The 19,179-nt window shown below is 39.9% G+C and overlaps 1 protein-coding gene across 2 annotated transcripts; it reads left to right on the forward strand.

The window, feature by feature from the left end:
• The first annotated feature begins 469 nt into the window (after window positions 1–469).
• abcg4a (ATP-binding cassette, sub-family G (WHITE), member 4a) lies at window positions 470–17,859 on the forward strand. 2 transcript variants are annotated; one of them, XM_044369558.1, is made up of 15 exons: window positions 470–1,417; window positions 4,576–4,813; window positions 9,305–9,422; window positions 9,585–9,717; window positions 9,803–9,853; window positions 10,100–10,245; window positions 10,346–10,469; window positions 10,693–10,807; window positions 10,900–11,039; window positions 12,231–12,329; window positions 12,436–12,604; window positions 12,691–12,791; window positions 12,879–13,037; window positions 13,761–13,879; window positions 14,043–17,859. In XM_044369558.1, the coding sequence occupies exons 2-15, from the start codon at window positions 4,585–4,587 to the stop codon at window positions 14,266–14,268; spliced, it is 1,929 nt and encodes a 642-aa protein (XP_044225493.1). In that variant the 5' UTR covers window positions 470–1,417; window positions 4,576–4,584; the 3' UTR covers window positions 14,269–17,859. The 2 variants fall into 2 exon arrangements, with proteins under 2 accessions (XP_044225493.1, XP_044225495.1); XM_044369560.1 differs by lacking the exon at window positions 470–1,417 and having other exon boundaries at window positions 4,505–4,813.
• The last annotated feature ends 1,320 nt before the right edge of the window (window positions 17,860–19,179 follow it).

Here is a 19,179-nt window from a genome sequence, read left to right on the forward strand (position 1 = left end):
CATGTGGAGACGCAAGAGCTCGTTTTAAATTGGTCTGATTAAGAGGCAGGTGCGATTCACTAAAAATGGTTTTGATTTCCTCTCAGGGGTGATGTAAGGCGTGTAGGGCCCGCTTGAACGCGAGTAACCCCGGCTGTTTTACCGAAAATAACCCGGGCACTGCAGCATCAGCACCGGGCAGCTGCGCAGGTGCGAGCTGTTAAAGAGACAGCGGGGCCTAAATTTCACCCAAAAAAACCTTCCCCGTGTTTACACTGTCTGTGAGCAGCAGGACGTAGAGATGAGACGGAGCCAAACTGAACACCTGTATCAATATTGTGATTAGATGGGGAATCTTATTCACAGCATCCTAATTTCATAGGGTTATTCCCATTTCTCTCATTTCCCCAGAGACAGCACCCCCCAAAGTAGCACCAGAATAGAAAATGTAATACTTAAAAGGTTTAAATTGGCATCTGAGAGACTAATTTAACAAAACAGGCCATGACGGTCAACCTGATCGGAATCAATTCAATTAACTGTGGAGTAATTGCTTCTTTTAGGTCAGAGCCCCAGTCTTAAATCACCATAATATCCTGAGAATGTTCTCACATGCGCTTAAAATGTGTCTGTGGTGCTCTAGAGAGTTTTATCTGCGAGACTATATTCATCCTAAAACATGAGGTCAGAAACTGCCTGAGGATTAGGAGGAAACAATCCAAACCAAAACATTGTGTTTTTCCTCCAGTAGCATCCTGCCAGCAACGCCCTGTAGGCTATCCGGCGTGCGTACCACACAGACGCACTAACCGGTGAGAGGCTGCTATATCGAGCTGCTGCTGATGCTGATGCTGATGCTGATGCTGCTGCTGCTGCTGAAGCATCTGCAGCACTGTTTGGTTGTTTTTGTTTCATTCCAGATGTCAGAGACGGAGAATTGTCATCAACACCGCTGCTAGGGAAAAAAAAAAAAAAAAAAAAAAAAGATGTGTGTGAGTGTTGCGACGCGTGTTCAGGACGGATGGATTTCATGAGAGGAATAATCCTGCTGAGGAAAAAAAAAATATGACAGGCATCCTGTTCCCCTGGCGATTCTCAGGGATGCAGTCATAGTTTGAGGCCGGACATGATTTTAATCTGTGGAGTTGCTGCGGGATGGTGCACGCCGCACCCCGAGAGATATTGATGAGGAGAACACGGCTCGGTCCTTAAATGCCTCTCAACCGATCCGGATTTTTCCTGGGCAGTGAGCATCTTGTTGTTGTTGTTGGGGCTTTTTTTCTAATTTTTTTTTCGGCTGACTGGGACGGTTTTGGGGACCTTCTGATGTGGAGGGATTGTGCTGTTTTGTCTGAAGGGATCAACTGAGCACTGTTGCTCTCTTACACCGGGAGAGGAGAGCAGGCTGAGCTTCTCACCTGGTCATTTCAACACACAAGTATGTGCAATGTGCGTGCGTGTGTGCGTGTGCATGTTTGATGCAAACTGTGGGAATGACTGGTCAACTCACAGTACTCTGAATATGTCCTCAGAACATTCATTTATGATTCATCTACCTTCAAAAAAAAAGTCCAATTCCCCCACTGCTCTGTCATTTTCCAGCCTAAAGACTTCCTCATGTTTTCATTCTCATCAGTTTGCTGTTAACAGGTGTTTTCTTCAGAAGCTTGGAGCATCCCTCATCACTGACAAGTCATTGCAGAGCACAGAATCACCACACCAGTGCAAAGCTGGATACATTTAATAACCATATTTCATCTATTATAGGAGACTTTTACTATTTGCTCACGTGTCCTGGCTTTGGAGCCGCACATGACAGAATAGGAGGCCTTCATCTAACTGAGAGGCCATTCAAGTATGTCAGTGTTTTACAGAGCTTACTGTACATGCAGGCTGGTAATGGAAATTCGCTAATGGCAGGGTGATCAATAGAAGCCGTGGTCAGTTTTCTTCACTTGCCCTCTTCACATGAGGATATTTTATTACACACACAGTATAGGTGCTAGACAGCAGCTGGAGAGTACTACAAGTCTGAGTGGCATTGGGTGACAGACGTGAATGTTTTTACAAACTGATTATGTGTACACAATGTGATATGAGTTTAGAATATGAGAGTCAGTCATATACATTTGTGGCTGCTGGTTTTGAGGTTTTCTTTGCTCAATAGTGTTTTCTCTCATCTTTTTGCCACTGATGAGAGTGGTGACTGTATCATATTTGTGAGTATTCACCACTGTGACCTTGTTTCTGGCATGAAAGGTGTCACAAAATGATTGTAGTACAAGGACAAGCATCCGAATGTGCCAATCACAACTTTGCGAAAAGATGTCTGATGGAGCAGCTGCAAATATGTCAGAAGTAGAACAAACAGTATAGCTTCATTGATTCATTTGTGACCCAGAAGACTAAACAGACTTTATTAGCTTGTCTTTCTGTGACCATGTGATGTTAACTTTATTAGCTCAAAATGTTCAAAGCAGCCCCAAAGGTGTTCTTTCCTTAATGGTGATTTTAAAGCCAATTTCAGTTCTATTATGTACATAAAAAGGCAGTTTTTCGACTGTTTCTTAACTATTTGGACAGAATCTCATTATATTAGCTGTGTTATTTGATTATTCCTTGCACTACTCTCAGTACTAATGAGACTGTAAGAAGGAAAATAATTATTGTCAGCTATAAATTGGAGGTATTTTAAAATATATTGGTTGATGCATCTCTTATTGCAAAATTCCACTGTACCAGACTCATAAAGCGAAAGATGTTTCCATTAGAGCCTGACAGATAAGTCAGCTGGGCCGATATTTCTGGCTGATGTTAGTTTATAAAAGATATATCGATGTGTACATGTCAATTGATGAGAAACAAGAACTTGCAGCACAGAAATGTCAAAGTTATGTTTGAGTTCATATAAAAACCGTGTTGAATATACACAGTTTGTCCAGGAGAAAGCATTGACAAATTAATTTTTGAATTGTAAAATGTCCCATCCAGCAAGTCACTACATCGTAGTGACAATTCTTTAAAAAAAATGAATTTAAGTGATCCTGGTGTGTTAATATACTATTTCAATTAAATGGCACCGTATAATATAATATACTATATAATATAGGCATCATGGCCTGTAAAAGTTCATCTCTGGAAGAAATCATCCTCAGGCTACTGACTTCTGTAAGAAATGAGGTTATCAAACCTCAGTTTCCAAATCACAATCTGAAGCCATGTGACATTGCTGTAAGTAAACCACAGTCAACAAGCAAGTTCTGTATTAATGCTTCAGCACCAAAGCTTAAACATAGTCATTAATAAACATAAATATTTCTTGACTTAATAGATGTCATGCATTTTCTTAAATGTTAAATCTCACATTTGTATTATAAAACGTACTTTGCATGTATAGTACTTTTTAGTAAATATTTTAAGTCCACCTTCAACTTGACTGTGGTTCAATTAGTGAGTAGGATAAATATAATTAGTTCACAGTTAACATTGTCAGCCCATTAGTTTCACTGATATCATTTAAACATGAGCATAAACAATCAACTCATAACTGCAACGCTCTTTATTCACGGCTAGAATACTAATCGAAAGTAGGCCAGTTGATTAACTTTTGAAGCAAATGTTTGAATCGTGCACATAATCCTCTTCATTAATTACATAGAGTATTTTTTGTTGAATAATTACTGACTTTTACTTGAATAAAGAAGAAACAGTAACATGATGTCATGGAAACAATGTGTTGTTATAGTTTCAGATTATTGGAAAGCTAATGGATTGCCAGGCTGCTACATGGTTTAACAGGCACTTCAGACAGGCCGCCTCGTCTAGGAGGAAATTTATGTGAATCAGCAGTATAACGGTGCCATGTGGCTGAAACCAGATCCCAACTCCTCACACTCAGAATCTCATTCCACTCAACCAGCCAGTCCATAGAATAAACTATAATCAGATCATGTCCAGCACCTGGTTTTGAGAAGACATCTGCACTCATGCTAAAATCATTCCTACAACAAACCTTTGTGTCCACACATCTGCTGAGGCAGCAGTTTCCTATGGAGGCCAATCAGTCAGTCGACCAACTAGAAAACAAATTAAAAGAATCAGAAAATGACATGTTTGTCTCTTTTACTTGCCAATGTTTGGATGGATTTAATTTCATTTCATCTGTCTTATTGCTGTGTCTGTCATATTTTTTTTCAATATTATTTCTAATTGAATCGCCAAAGCACTTGAAATAAAAACCCTGTCAGACTTGGTTGCTAATTTTTCACTAATTTTTTAAGTTTTTTAAAAAAAATAATAATAATTAACCATTCTGTTCCATTTCCATATGTTAGAAATTTCAAAGGGAAAATGCACTTGGTAGTGTGTTGGTGCATAGAAGTTAGGGGAAATCATTTACATGAAGGAATTTGTCAGGTAAAAATAAATCTGTATCTGAGGTTCTTCATATATGAAAGTGTATAATAAAGCAGGATTGATGTAAAAAAAAAAAAAAAGAAAGAAAAAAAAAGAAAGAAACATCCTCCTCTGAAGCAGGAGAGTAGAATTAAGCTTGAAAACAGTTTTGTAAACTGACATGTCTGTGCTCCTTTGCAGCCTTTCAGCATGGCTGAGAGAACACTGGAGCAGGGCACGGTCAGCATCCCCATGGAGGAGACCAAACTCCCTGGCGGCACGCCTCAGGAGGCGCCCCTGCTCACCCACCTGAAGAAAGTGGAGAACCACATCACTGAGGCTCAGCGCTTCTCCCACCTCCCACGCCGCTCTGCTGTGGACCTGGAGTTCAATGAGCTCTCCTACACCATCCGAGAGGGTCCCTGGTGGAGGAGGAGAGGTACTGCAAGCTCAGTTCACATAGTAACCGTGATGGACGAGCAAGCGAGCACCACCCATGACGACCAATGGTTGGAGTGCAGAAATTTCAAGGGAGGCATTTAAAAGCTTTTGTGACATTTAAGAGAAATATTTTTCCCTTCGTGTCTCTTGCCTTGCTCTAATGTTCTGACACATGTAGCACAGACTAGTCTCCCCACCCTCATCCCCCTACACACACACTCAGACTTCCACCATGTTGTAGCAGGCAGTGTGCCTTTAAGCTTTGCTGCACTCAGCAGAGTTTAGACATAGTAAATAATTTACACTTGCAGGTTGGCACACTGCTTGCCTCTCTTTTTCCTGTGTTGTCTGACGATAGGCGGTGGCAGTGAGTCAGGCCCACGATTGATCCGCTCATGAAATATGAACAGCATTTAAACTCACCACCCTTATTAATGATGAGACTTTGAGTCTCCAACCTTTGGTCATATCTGCTTTTCAGCTAAACCACCCTCTGTAAACTATAATGTATAGCTCCTCTGTATATTTTGCAGGGTGGGGATAGAGGACTTCAGAGGAATCCTTTATTTACATTCCCCTCATAGTATCCTTAAGAGAGGCCATGCATGATGTATTGCAGGTATTCTTGTGCTATTTTCAGTCTTGTGTAATGTGGATGTGCATTTTAAAAGCCCGGCAGAGGAGTGTTTGTTGTTCCATTGTGAAACCTGAATGTAGAGAGAGTATTCATGAGGAGGATCATGGATAGAAAGGGGAGCAGCAGGGGATTCTTGAGCAGCGGTCAATAAATCAGCTTTTATCTGTGCATTGATGCACACACTTTTCCTTTCTCATCATCATAATCAACCTGTGGTTTCTGCCTTTGTCTGTGTTGTCTCTTTGGGGGGGCCCCGCCTCAGTTTATCAGGCTGACGATGTGCGAACAGGAAGTGTCTGAGCTATTACTAATTAAGTGGTGCCTTTCATGAAGAGGCTCTCTTGCTGTTTTACCCTCTTTACAATCTCACTGAACCTCCTGTTGTATACATACTGCGCCTTATAACGCCCCTCTGCTTCTCCAATTACATCTGCCACTCACAGAAAATAACAAGCCGCGCCTAACTTCATAAACACTGTGTTGCTTATGTTTGACATATGCTGTAGTTCATTCTGAGGGGCTTCTTGGTGTTTTTCTGTCATTTAACCAGCTAAGCTCAAAGCTGATTCTCTGCAGTGCCTGTCTGCCTGATCAAAGCTTTAAAACAGGTGTAATCACACACACTTTTGTAGTCAGTGATTATTCCTCCTTGAGGAAAAAAAAACACATCACTGCTACTGAATCATATGCTGAAGCTGGTAGAGGAGAAAAAGGATGACATGCAGCCCGAACCATGATCCTTGAACCCATGATGTCAGATGTGATTCCATGTTTTTTAGCCTTTGAGTCACTGCAACACTACTTATGAGTCATTTCTAAAAATGTCTGTGACAAACAGCGAGGGATTACCTGGAGAGGGCCGTGTATGATTTCACTTTGTTCCGTAAATTAAATTCACAGGATGATACTGTAAATGTAGAGTTGCTTCTTTTCTTGGTAGAACAGTAAAAAGGGGTCAGAAAGGTTAGCTGATGTATGAGCTGCCCTCTGTCTGCATTTGTTATTATAGGCTCTTCTTGGTGAGGGCAGCCATTTATCCGTGTTAGGATAAAGCTGCTGTGACCTGCTTTCATCTTGAGGGTGTTCTCCTCCCACGGGAGATAACTGGTGAAACACTATAGCTCAGCTGTGAAAGGGGAAAGACAGGAAGAGGGAGGGAGAGCATGAAGATGTTTACATGCCTGTAGGTGATTACTGCTCTGCATTTTGCTATTTACTAAGAGTTGCTTCTCTGCGCCTGCGTTGATGATTTGAGTTTGTTAGGAGGAAGAGGATGCACTATGTATTTGTTATATAAAGAATAGTAGCAGCAGCCTGAGTTTGTTAAATGTCCTCATGAGTTAGTATAGAGGAGGAAGGCCCAGTGGCAAAAATATCATGCTTCATTTTGCTTCATTCTGTGTGTACAATTTCACAGCTTGGACAAATTCATTTAATAATGTGCCAGCAGCTTAATAGACTTGTTCCTGTCTTTGAAGCCACTTACTGTTAATCATTATTACTTGAATTTGCTTGAGCTGAGTTGAATTATGCAGTTATATGTAGTTTAAATATATGCACTTAATCGTCATCATTAAATATCATGTGCACATGATTCGTTAATACAAACGAGTTATCGCTTATGATGATGGAAGGTTATGGAACAAGATAAATATAAAATGTACCAATATAAAAGAAGCACCCATAACTCATTGCATCTCAGAAAATTTAATCAAAGAGCCCATTTGTCAAAGATTTTGTGTAATGAGATTAGAATTAAATTAGAGAATTTAGATTGACTGTAGTAAAGAAGCAAATCTTAATTAAGCGTGAGGGAAAATAAACATTTGTTCAGATCATACTGCATATAAACATTTGGTTTCTGGAAACATTATATTCCAGGTGTGTGAATTAAGTTGTCATCTGTCTCAAGGCTCCAAACTGAAGCATTTGATGACCTGCACCTCAACCATGACTCATAATAATTTGTCTAGCAATTACTTTGAGATTACCTGTGAGACCAGGCTGAGAACACTGAGCGTTTACTGTCACACGCTGCTACATCAGTGTGTCTCTGTGGTGTCAGGAGTGGACGGTGAGGTTAGCTACATACTCTGTGGCTCCCATGAGACTGGGTGATCAGGATGTGCCTGCAGCCTCGCACAGATAAGACCGTTATTATGCACGACCTACAGCACCGGGTTAGATCATCAGTATGCACCACATGCCAAAGCAGGGCTGCCTCACTGACAGCAGGCTGCTCTGATGTCTGAGTGGAGACTGTCTGATGTAATAACACTACGAGGGAGGGGGGGGCACTGCCATTAGGCTACTTTACTCATAGAGTGAGGGTTTAAGGGGGCTGGCAGATCTGCTGAGACCCTAATTACACAGTTTGAGACAGGAAGAAGCATCCCTGCAGGCAGTGAATAGATGGGTGAGGCGAGGGAGACGGGTGACAACAAGGCAGGATACTTATTGTCCTTTTTAACTCTCCATATCTGGAAGCTTTCAGAATTTGTCAGTTCTAAAACTGGTTGTTTTACTGTCTCCACAGTGCTTTAAGCAGCACAAAGGTCAGGAAATGCGTCACTAAAAAACCAGAGCCATCTTCATCAGCAGGCCACACCACTACAACCATTATATATTTATTGCTGAGAATAATGCCTTTGGTTTTTCTGTTGGCGCCACTGAGTGCATTATGATATTAAATCTTTCTGTGGTCGTATTTCTTTTTTAAGGTTTTTTTTTTTTTTGAACATTTTAATTCCTCACAGCCAATTCCAGTTGACGTTGAATTCTTTGTTCTGCCCAGATACTCCTATTTTCTATTTTTTTTAAAATGGTGGTTGTAATCAGTGTAGCCTGGACAAGTAATATATTTTGTAATTTGATTTAGTTATAATGATTAAGATAATGTTTATATACTGTACATGACAGCACATTTGCTGGACCTCTTAAGATCGACAGCACTGCTAGCTCTGCAGATTCAGATTTAGCAGCCTGTGACTTCCCCCAGCTGGGGTGAAATTAGGCTCTGACTACTATCTGAATAACCAACCATAGAAACACTTAAAGAACCAGCGCAGCACAGCTCAGTAAATTACAACCAGGGTTCAATGTCTCACTGTCACAAGGTTATAAAGGTGTAATAGTGAGCAGACTTATAATTGACCAAGCAGATGGACACTGACTGTAAAATTAGCACAGGAAAATGCGAACTGAATACAAAATGTAAAATGATTTCATCAGTTATTATTCTTGTCCTCACATTGCTTTCACATCTGGTTTTTGAGTGTTTTCTCTTTACAATTAATTTTTCAATTGAGTAATCTGAAACTCAATACTCTATACAAGAGTACACACAAACTAAAAATGGAATCTCATCCCTTGATAGTTTACCTGTCTCCTTGTGATGTGTGAGAGTGGTACAAAGTAACGCAAATTAGCTCTTAAAATGAAACTTTTATACGCTTGCTTTTGTGCTTATATCTTTATATCTTTACTGGTCTTGCTTTTTAATGTGGTTTTACTAATTATTTCCTTCTCTTTATCTGCTTGACATTCCTTGGTGCCATAAAAATATAAGAGTACCTTCAGTAAATGTTGTTGTGGATGTTCAAAATACACCCAGGAAAGACATATTTGTTGACAATGTAAAAAACATTGTAACATAAATGTGTTTCTTGTAAATTGGCTAGAATAGTCAATATAAAGAAATAATTTATTGATACCAGTCGATCAATAATGGCTTTTTCAGACCCCTGACATGTGTCAAAAAAGATACACACAAACTTTGGAGTTAAATGCCCGACAAACAATTTAAGACCAATAACAGCAATGTAAATAATTGGTCTTTTTCCTCATTGTCAGGTTACAAAGCCCTCCTCAAGTGTCTGTCTGGAAGATTCAACAGCAGAGAGCTGATCGGCATCATGGGGCCTTCTGGAGCCGGGAAATCCACTTTGATGAATATTCTGGCGGGGTACAGGTGAGACTAAGACCTGTATGATGTTTGTGCAGATCCCTGAACAGCTGGCGTATTTGCATAAGATCATTTTTTGACTTCATTTAGTGATTTGTGTGCACAGATCAGCCTATACCCTGCTTAGAAAATGGCTGCAGGATCAGTTAGTTTTCTGTTTGGAAACAGGGAGACGGGCATGAAGGGTCAGATCCTGGTGAACGGCCGACCGAGGGACCTGAGGACCTTCAGGAAGATGTCCTGCTACATCATGCAGGATGACATGCTGCTGCCACACCTCACTACGAGGGAGGCCATGATGGTGAGGTCATCAAAAAAATAACTCCCATTCCTCATTGATGCCAAATGTTCAGCAATCAAATAACATGCTGTGCTCTGTCTTTTAGGTTTCTGCCAATCTGAAACTGAATGAGAGCGTTCAGGTCAAAAAAGAACTTGTAAGTTTGAATATATTGATTGCACTACAATTTTACATTGATTGTTGCATCAATGTAATGATGTACTTTATTATTTTAGTAAAAAAAATGACATGAATTTCAAGAAATGTATCTACATCACAACATACATCAATACTGCAATGTAGGTCATATATAATAGAAGAAGAAGAACCATATTGTCTACCCCTGTTGTCAGTTCCATACTTGCTTCCTCATGTATGACACACTTGTCTGTTTGTGTGTAAGGTGGATGAGATCTTGACCGCTCTGGGCCTTCTGGACTGCGCTCAGACACGCACTAACTCTCTCTCTGGGGGCCAGTGTAAAAGACTGGCCATCGCCCTCGAGCTGGTCAACAATCCTCCTGTCATGTTCTTTGATGAGCCCACCAGGTATGATATCACTGACCTAGTTTCCTACCTAGAGTAATTGTAATCTCAACATAAATCCAGACTGAATACTACATCTGTCTCATCTTGTTTCCCATCCTAGTGGCCTGGACAGCGCATCCTGCTTCCAGGTCGTTTCCCTCATGAAGTCTCTGGCTCAGGGAGGACGGACAATCATCTGCACCATTCATCAACCTAGTGCCAAGCTCTTTGAGATGTTTGATAAGGTATAACCTGAGTGCTTATAGTGCTGGACACTTCCAGCTTTCCATTAGCTGCTGCTCAGACCAAGGCACTACAGGTTAGCGTGATTCATTTTATCCAGCTGACGAGCAGCACCGTAGTCGATATCCCAGCCTGTTGTTTTGTCAGTTGTTCATATATTATTCAGAGACTCAGTGTGTAGGAAACTATGTTGATTACTCTGTACCCTTGTTGTTCCTCCACCAGCTGTACATCCTCAGTCAGGGTCAGTGCATATACAAGGGCACAGTCCCTTACCTCATCCCTTATCTGAAGAATCTGGGCCTCCACTGCCCGACGTATCACAATCCTGCTGACTTCAGTAAGTCCTGCGTCTCCTTGAGTACAAGTTTATGTGCGAGTATATTTTTCTGTGTAATTGTCCTCACTTGCTTGTCCTTCATGTTCCTCCAGTCATTGAGGTGGCGTCAGGAGAGTACGGAGACTTGAATCCAGTGCTGTTTGAGGCAGTTCAGGGTGGACTGTGCTCCGAGGCGGGCAAAAAGAATTCCAGAGACAAGAGCGACCCTTCCTGTCACTCTCAGTGTCACAGTGTGAGTGATGCACGCCATTGTGTCTGTGTTATATCAACAGCAATCATAGCTTCATATCCTATAATAACAAAAAATGAAAGCTCTCCAACCACAGAGCACTTCAAATGTTCGCTTTTATTCAGCCCAAAGAATTGTTCGATGAGAGGAAATTACATTTGGTTTCATTAGATTTCTTCAGTGGTTTCTGATGGATTAACTGCATTCATTAAACAATGAGCGATCTACTCATTTACATGAAATATGCAGGCAGACATGTCAACTCTACAAAGCCACAGTGTGATAGAAATGATAAATGTTCTCCTTATTAAACAAATTTTAATAAAGTAGTCTAGATGCTCTTATTTCAAGGTGGACTCTCTTTTCACTTGAAGTCTACTGGAGACCAAAGGTGCTCTACTTATTTGAACCAATAAAGGAAAAACCCAAATTTAACGCCCACTGAATTGTGTTAAATTCATAAGCTGTTACCCTTCCCTCTCCATATTATTGCTCATTTTTTCCTAAACAGTTCCTCCTCTCCTCCAGTCCATTAATTTGTCTCCTCAGCCTCCTCTCGCTGTCTCCCTTTCTCAGCTTCATGGGTCGCTTTTGATAAGAGCACCATCTAGATGCTGAAACTGTAAACGTAAACCACAAGAGCTCTCTGTTAAACCACTACCCCTGCATGGTGCAGTTTTGCTTATCTACTCCTTTAAACATTTTTCACTTTAATGATTTTCTCTGTTGCCCTTTCTAACTTGATATGGGTGTTTATATGTAGGCATCAGCCAGCAACGCTAACCATAAACAAAGAGATTATAATGTTTTTCTATTCCTATATATGTCCATATCCTCATTTTCTTCTTTGGTTACATGATTTAACATAATATTGAACAGTAGAAACATTTTGCATTAACTTGTCAGCTTACATTCAAAGTGAACTTTGTCTCCTGCATCAGTCTGACACATATTGAATCACTGATAAACAGTCATGAACTCAAATAACACATATTTCTTGAATGACAAAAAATACACAGATGTTACATGAAAAACTTTCTAATTAAATAAATTCAGACTCTCCTCTACTCTTTAGACCAATTGATGATTTACTTGCAGCATGATATAAGAGAGAGGTTAATTTCCTTTTTTGATAATGTTTTTCCCTTTATCTGAGCGTAACTGACTCTTTGTCCTCACTGTCTCTCTCCACAGGAAACAGGAACCCTTGAGAAACATAGCTTTGCCACCAGTTCATTCACACAGTTCTGCATCCTCTTCAAAAGAACCTTCATCACAATATGCAGGGACACGGTAAAATAAATACTCAGCAAACTATTCCTGCTCAAACAGATTCTGACAGTAAAAACATTCAATTCTTGGTATCGATTTAGGGGTTTGATGTCTGTGTCTTTTGCAGGTGCTGACCCACCTCAGGGTGATGTCCCATCTGTGTATTGGAGTACTGATTGGCCTGCTTTATCTCAAAATCGGAAATGATGCCAGCAAGGTCTTCAATAACACTGGCTTCCTCTTCTTCTCCATGCTGTTCCTCATGTTTGCTGCCCTCATGCCCACTGTTGTAACCTGTAAGATGCTTAGTCTTTCGAGGGATTGGAAACATTTGCCTTGTTGTTTTTCTGGAAAATCTCTTAACGCTGCTGTTGTTCTACAGTTCCTCTAGAGATGTCCGTGTTCATGAGGGAACATCTCAACTACTGGTACAGCCTCAAGGCCTACTACCTGGCCAAAACCATGGCTGATGTACCATTCCAGGTAATGTTTCAATGATTTAACACGCCGTAGTTTGGACATGCATGCAGTATAGTTCAAATTACAGACACTAACAAATCTCTTTCACAGGTGCTTTGTCCAATCATGTACTGTAGTATAGTCTACTGGATGACTGAACAGCCCCCAGAGGCAGGTCGCTACCTGCTTTTCATGGCCTTGTCCACATCCACGGCCCTGGTAGCCCAGTCACTGGGTCTGCTTATAGGGGCTGCATCCACGTCCCTGCAGGTAGGCACACCTGCATACCTTAAAGCGGACATATCACGCTTTTTGTGATTTTCTGTTATTTTTATACTGTTATAATGTTGGATGTATAAACATCCAACATGGTCAAAGATCCAAAACTTGAGGTGACCGTGTATAAAAATGCTTCATGAAAGTCAAAAGCCAGGGCTTCAGCCTGTTTGGAAAGTTACCTCTACTTCCCCATCGAACTGATGTCAGATTTTTCGCAGATGCCCACCAAGGGCAGTCTGTTCAGCTGTCTTTGTTGCTAAGGTTGTTCCATAGGCTATTCACATTGTCCTCTCACATTTTTCAGATCAGATTTTTGGCTTGAACATGTACGGATATGTTTGAGTAGTTGACATTTTGAGTAAAGAACAAGAAACGTATGTAGCCTCTAGAACGGCCTCCAGTCTGTTGAGGGGTAGCCTCCTGAAGCTGGCCAACCAGAACAGAGTGTATTCATCGGGAGGGGGGCCTTAAAGAGACCGGAGCTAAAATGGCCTGTTTCATTTAGAGGCTGAACTGAGGGGCTGTATAAAGGGCCAGTAGTTAAATGAGGAGATTTTTGAAGTGAGAATCATGCAAAGATTCCCAGAATAAAATAATAAAGGTATAGACCTGTAAATGTGCATGATATGTCCCCTTTAAGTATCTGCTTACAAGATATTTCATTGAGACTTTTTTTTTTTCAATGAAATGAATTAAAATTAATTTGTTCCACAGGTGGCGACCTTCGTGGGTCCAGTCACAGCCATACCTGTGCTCCTCTTCTCTGGCTTCTTCGTTAATTTTGACACCATTCCCAAATACCTACAGTGGAGCTCTTATGTCTCATATGTCAGGTACTGTAAGCTATTCTGTTTATATGAAGAATGTTCAACCACTATTATTAGACTTTTACTAAATTTATTTTGGCAATTAGTCTTTGTGGTCATGCTATCTCTGATGTAGAATTGTCCTCTTTAAATGGGTTTATGAGGTTTTGTGAAAAATGTCTGCTTTCAGGTATGGCTTTGAAGGGGTGATACTCTCTATCTATGGGATGAACCGGTCAGAGCTGGAGTGTCCGGGTCCGACGTGTAAGTTCCAAAAGCCAGAGGAGGTCCTGCAGCTGCTGGATGTGGAGGATGCAAAGCTCTATGTGGACTTCATGGTGCTGGGGGTTTTCTTCCTGGTGCTCAGACTGGCCACTTACCTGGTCCTGCGCTACAAAGTCAAGTCAGAGCGTTAGGACGTCCACAGGCAACCACTGATGGATTTAGACTCTCGTACATATCCTGGCAGTGCGAGATCATAAGCAAACATATAGCCTCTCATTCTCTGTCTCTATTTCACATACATGTACAGACATACACAAATCCAGCACATAAAATCATTGGGAAGCTGAGCTGCACCATTACCCAAACTGTACAGTACAATATTATCTTTGAAATGGTTTGTTATTCAAGAAAAAGGAAAGTTTAGACTACGGAGTGTCGTGTACCCACCTTCCCATTATTAGTTGTCCTCCAGGTGATAGTATTTCTAAGATGACCATTACTGTGTACCTGCACCATACATGAACAAAATACCCAACAAAGTTACAGAAAGCATGTTTATTTTAACCAAGAAACTGAGATGTGTACTTCTTTGTCCACTTCTGGAAAGTACACCTCTGTGTTAACGGGAAGCCATAGTTGCCATATTGGTGCAGGAGTGCCCAAGTACTTGTTGCCTCTCAATCCAATACCTAAAAAGGTAATCCAAGATCCACATTAGAAGCCCGTTAATTGATTATTGAGCAGCACCCATCACGATGTCCAGATTTCAGGATGGATTCATTCTTATTGCCATCAGGGAAAGTGGAAACTTTGAGTGCCAGAACTTTTGGCAGCCTCTTGCTCTCCTGTAGGATCATTTCATCAGGTATCCTTACTAAGACCCAGAACACGATGGCTTTTCTGTCTGGAATACATTCCTAACAAACCAACTGCAACTGGATGACTTTCCTCATTTTCCATCTCCGATGTGGATAATTTTCATGGCCATTATAGGCCAACCATTGATGGCAGTAGAACATTTAGGACATTTAAGTGTTTGTAAAAATGTCAATGACTTGCTCCTTATTGTTTCTGCCATAAACGAGGAAGCATTCAGTGAACTGTGAAAATACTTTTGAGCAAAATGTGAAAGCAAGCATGAAAGCTGTTTCCAGCCTGATGCGGAGGGCTGTCCTAATCATACTGGTGGCTAAGAGAAAATGGTGTTTTAGGTTAAGTGCAATATCATCTACTATGGTTAAAAAAAAAAAGTGATGTTCGTCTAATCAGTGTCACTCTTTTGACACAACTCTTTGAATTGCTTGTTTTCACTCGTTGTATGACTCTTTAGCTGCCTCCTCCCTGAGCTACAAAAGGAAATATCCTTTTCTTTCTCTCCCTCTCTTTCTCTCTGCTTTGCTGATGTCTGACAGATGTGTGTTGTCCAAAACAATGCTAGATACTTGAAATGCTGGCTGGGCAGTTTCCGTGCCTCTGAACTAGAATGATATGAGTTTCCTCTGCTTCAGTGCTCATTGTTTGCACATACACCTTATGTCAACATATTGTTCATGCTGGTTTCTCTCTCTCTGTCTATCTCTCTTGCTCTCTCTCTCTCACACACACACACATACACATACACACACACACACACACACACAAACACACACACACACACACACACACACATAGACACACACGCATTCACATTTCGCAATGTTTAGAAGAGCCTCTCCTTGTCACAGGGCAATGCAAATATTTTCAAATAGACTTGCTATGAAATATTTCTTACTTAAACTATGCTACTTAGTAATCCTTATTATAATGCATAAAATAATGTGAGTATATAATCAATGATTGTACAGTGGATATGTTATGCTGTAAACAAATGTACATTTGCACTTTTCAATGTATGTTTATTATTTTTTATTTATTTGTATTTAATTTTATTTTTATATATCTACGTATGTGATGAGTGCTGCTTGAAAGTATAACGGGAAAACAGCAACTGAATGTTGCATGTTCACTTTAGGAATGAAATTTATGAAATATTAAATTTCAGACAATAGCGTAATGGCTTTATTTCCTCATCCAAATGTATTTATCCTGCCATGTCTGAGGAGATGCAAATCCTCTGCTTTCTGCGGAACATTTTTAGAATACCTGGAATCAAGTGCGTCACCGGTTTAGATTAAAAAAAACAAAGAAAGAATCAGGAGTGAGATGCTAACATAGATGTGTGTGAAAGGCACGACATGGCAGAAGGGGAGGATAATGAACTACAGTCAACAGAGTCAACCAAATGTATTGTTATGTAGCTTGTGGGCAGAAAATGGTGCAGCAGGGGAGGTTTGGATTCTGTCATTAATAGCAATAGCCAACATTGTGATGTTTGATTGTTATACCTCCTACTGCTGTGGCGTCAGTCAGTGTATATGTTTTATATTAAGAACTTGATTTTAGTCTTTTTGTTCTTATCTGTTTTATTATGTGCAATAACCATCCACAGGTATTGTAACTCTATGAAAATAACTTCATGAAGGAAAAATGTGAAAATGTTGTTTTTTTTTCATCTTTTCATTTAAGTTGTATTTTTGTTACTTCTGTTCAGTAAAAGAGGCAAATTTGGTGTATATGTTTGATCTTAACAATTTAATTAGAGGGATGAAAGTGGAATAACACAAATGTACTGTAGCTGGGTGCTGGATAAGTTAAAGCCACTGGGCACATGTTGCCATTTTAACGTCAGACCCCGTAAAGATAATTGGTTCTTACGTTAGTGCAGGAAAATGTGTAGCATATAAGAGAAATATTACATAAAGTCAGTTTTACTGCCAACACAGCAGATATGTGTTTTAACCTTGCCCGAGTTATATCAAAACCCTGGAGTTGGTAGCAGACCTGCAGGTATGACTTCAGAAAAAGAAACAGCTTCAACCCGGGAACAAAGCAGGGATAATTAGCAGCATCGAAGTCATTAACCAGTCTGGGAAAGTCTCAGCCTGAGGTCTAAAGGCCCGTAGTACCAAAGAACAAAACAAATCATCCTTCCTCTGCTGCAAATGATGAAATATAGTTGGTGCAATTCTGAGTGAGATGATGTTGTCCAATGTTCTCATTAGATTTCTGACCAAAGAAAGCTCTCTGAAAAGGCATTCACAATACTTTTTGGAGTTATTCAAATCCCACTGGAGTTTTCTGAGAAGATCTCTTTGACTCGGATTTAATTTTCACACTCTACTTGCTTTGAAGACATCTTACTTGCCTTCTAAACTCTATTTTCAATCCTCCTAAAATTATTGTGTTTCTTGATATTTGTTTCTTGGTATCCCTTCTAGCTTGGGAAATCTTACTAATAGATATAATTTGGCTCCGGTGGAGATGCTAAATAATTTAATCTTAATCAAATGTAATCACCTGTAAACAGTATTAAGGGGCTCTGAAAGTGATAGTGTGGGGTGCAGCTGATGAGCGCATGTTCAAATCAATGAAGATCACCTCATTTACACTTTTATTTATCATGTCACTATTTCACCTCTCTGTCATAATAAGCAACCAGACTTTAGTGCACTTTATCATTGTGTGGTAAATATCAATATGCAGGCTATCCCTCAAGAAAGGTTTGTCTGTTTGAACACTAGTACAGGAATGGAAGGCTGTTATACACAGATTATTCTTTTTTTGTCTGAAATCATTTGTTTATCATTTACAGTTTAATATATGGTTTTTCAACTCAAAAAAATGCAAGTTCTGTATACTGAACGCTGTTCTAAGGATTATAATAAAGATCATTTATAACCTTTGCCCTCGCTTGGTGAGGTAATTTGCTCAGACTGCTGTTAGTTCACATGTTTTACTTACAAGGCTTACACATATCCACAAATCCCCAGTGAAGCCAATTGTGGTTGTGTGAAATGTTACATTTTTAAACATAACCGCGTTTACCACATTTATTCTCTGTATAAATGTGCCATGAGCAAAGGAAACATTGCTTCTACCTCTAAGGTCACATGTGTTTTTGTCTTTTTCAGGGGCGTGTTCTGCTTGAATAACTAAAATTACTCTACTTAATGTGTAACTTTCTCTCTTAAAACTGGTTTATTCTCAGACAGTGAGTGAGCTGCCATCAGTGCATATTGCTTATTATAATATATACACATTGTGGATTTGTACACACACAAGCAGGCTACATATCAGGCATTTCAACAACCTTCAGAGGCACTAAAATACACAATAATAGCTAGGCTTGTGTTTTATGTCATCTATGTCTCTCTTTAAATAAAAGCAAACAGCCATAATTTCGAACAACTTTGTCAAATGTAAGCATTATTATAATGGACAAGGTTGACTGAGTACAGAAATGAGTGAGTCAAGAAGTAAGGGTATCAATTTTTTTGAAATAAGGAAAGCTGAGTGTGGGCTGAATATCATCAAGAACCAGAAAAATCAGCATGACTTTTACACTTTTTTTTTAACATATTTTAGAGGCCAAAGGCATCATTGCCCTGTTGATTGCGAGAGCAGTAATGCGAGAAAACATAATGCATCAGAGAGTGCGATTTAAGTGCCTCCACAAATGTACATATGGCTTTATTCAGTGTGGTGAAGCAGTTTAGTCATAACTTACACTACATGAGACATGTTAACAAAGAAGGGATAAATATGTCTACATTGTACAAATACACTGTAAATATAAGCCGAGAGCAGGTGACAAAAGAAAAGGAACTGAGATTTTAACAAAGAGCTGGACTCATTGCCTCCATCACAGTCACACTGTCATGTTCTACACCCACAGGACCAACATATAAAAGGACAGGGAGCTAGAACGAGTCAGGATAGGAAACTAGATTTCAGACTTGTGCCTCGAGCTACTCTCATCTTTGCAAATAGAGTAGCTGAGAAAAACAATAAAAAAATAAATGAGGGTGCTGCGGCAGCAGTAATATAGGGGTCAGTGGGGAAAAATGAAACGATAAAATATCATTTATTATGAATTCACTTACAGTTTTCATGGTTGTTATTCAGGCTGAGATGCCATGTGGTTAAACAAACAATAAATACACAATATATAAATCTCCATTTAGCTAATGTTATCAACCAAAGTCATGTAGGAGGACATTCTG

This window comes from Thunnus albacares, chromosome 13 (genome assembly GCF_914725855.1).
Source record: "Thunnus albacares chromosome 13, fThuAlb1.1, whole genome shotgun sequence".
NCBI lineage: Eukaryota > Metazoa > Chordata > Actinopteri > Scombriformes > Scombridae > Thunnus > Thunnus albacares.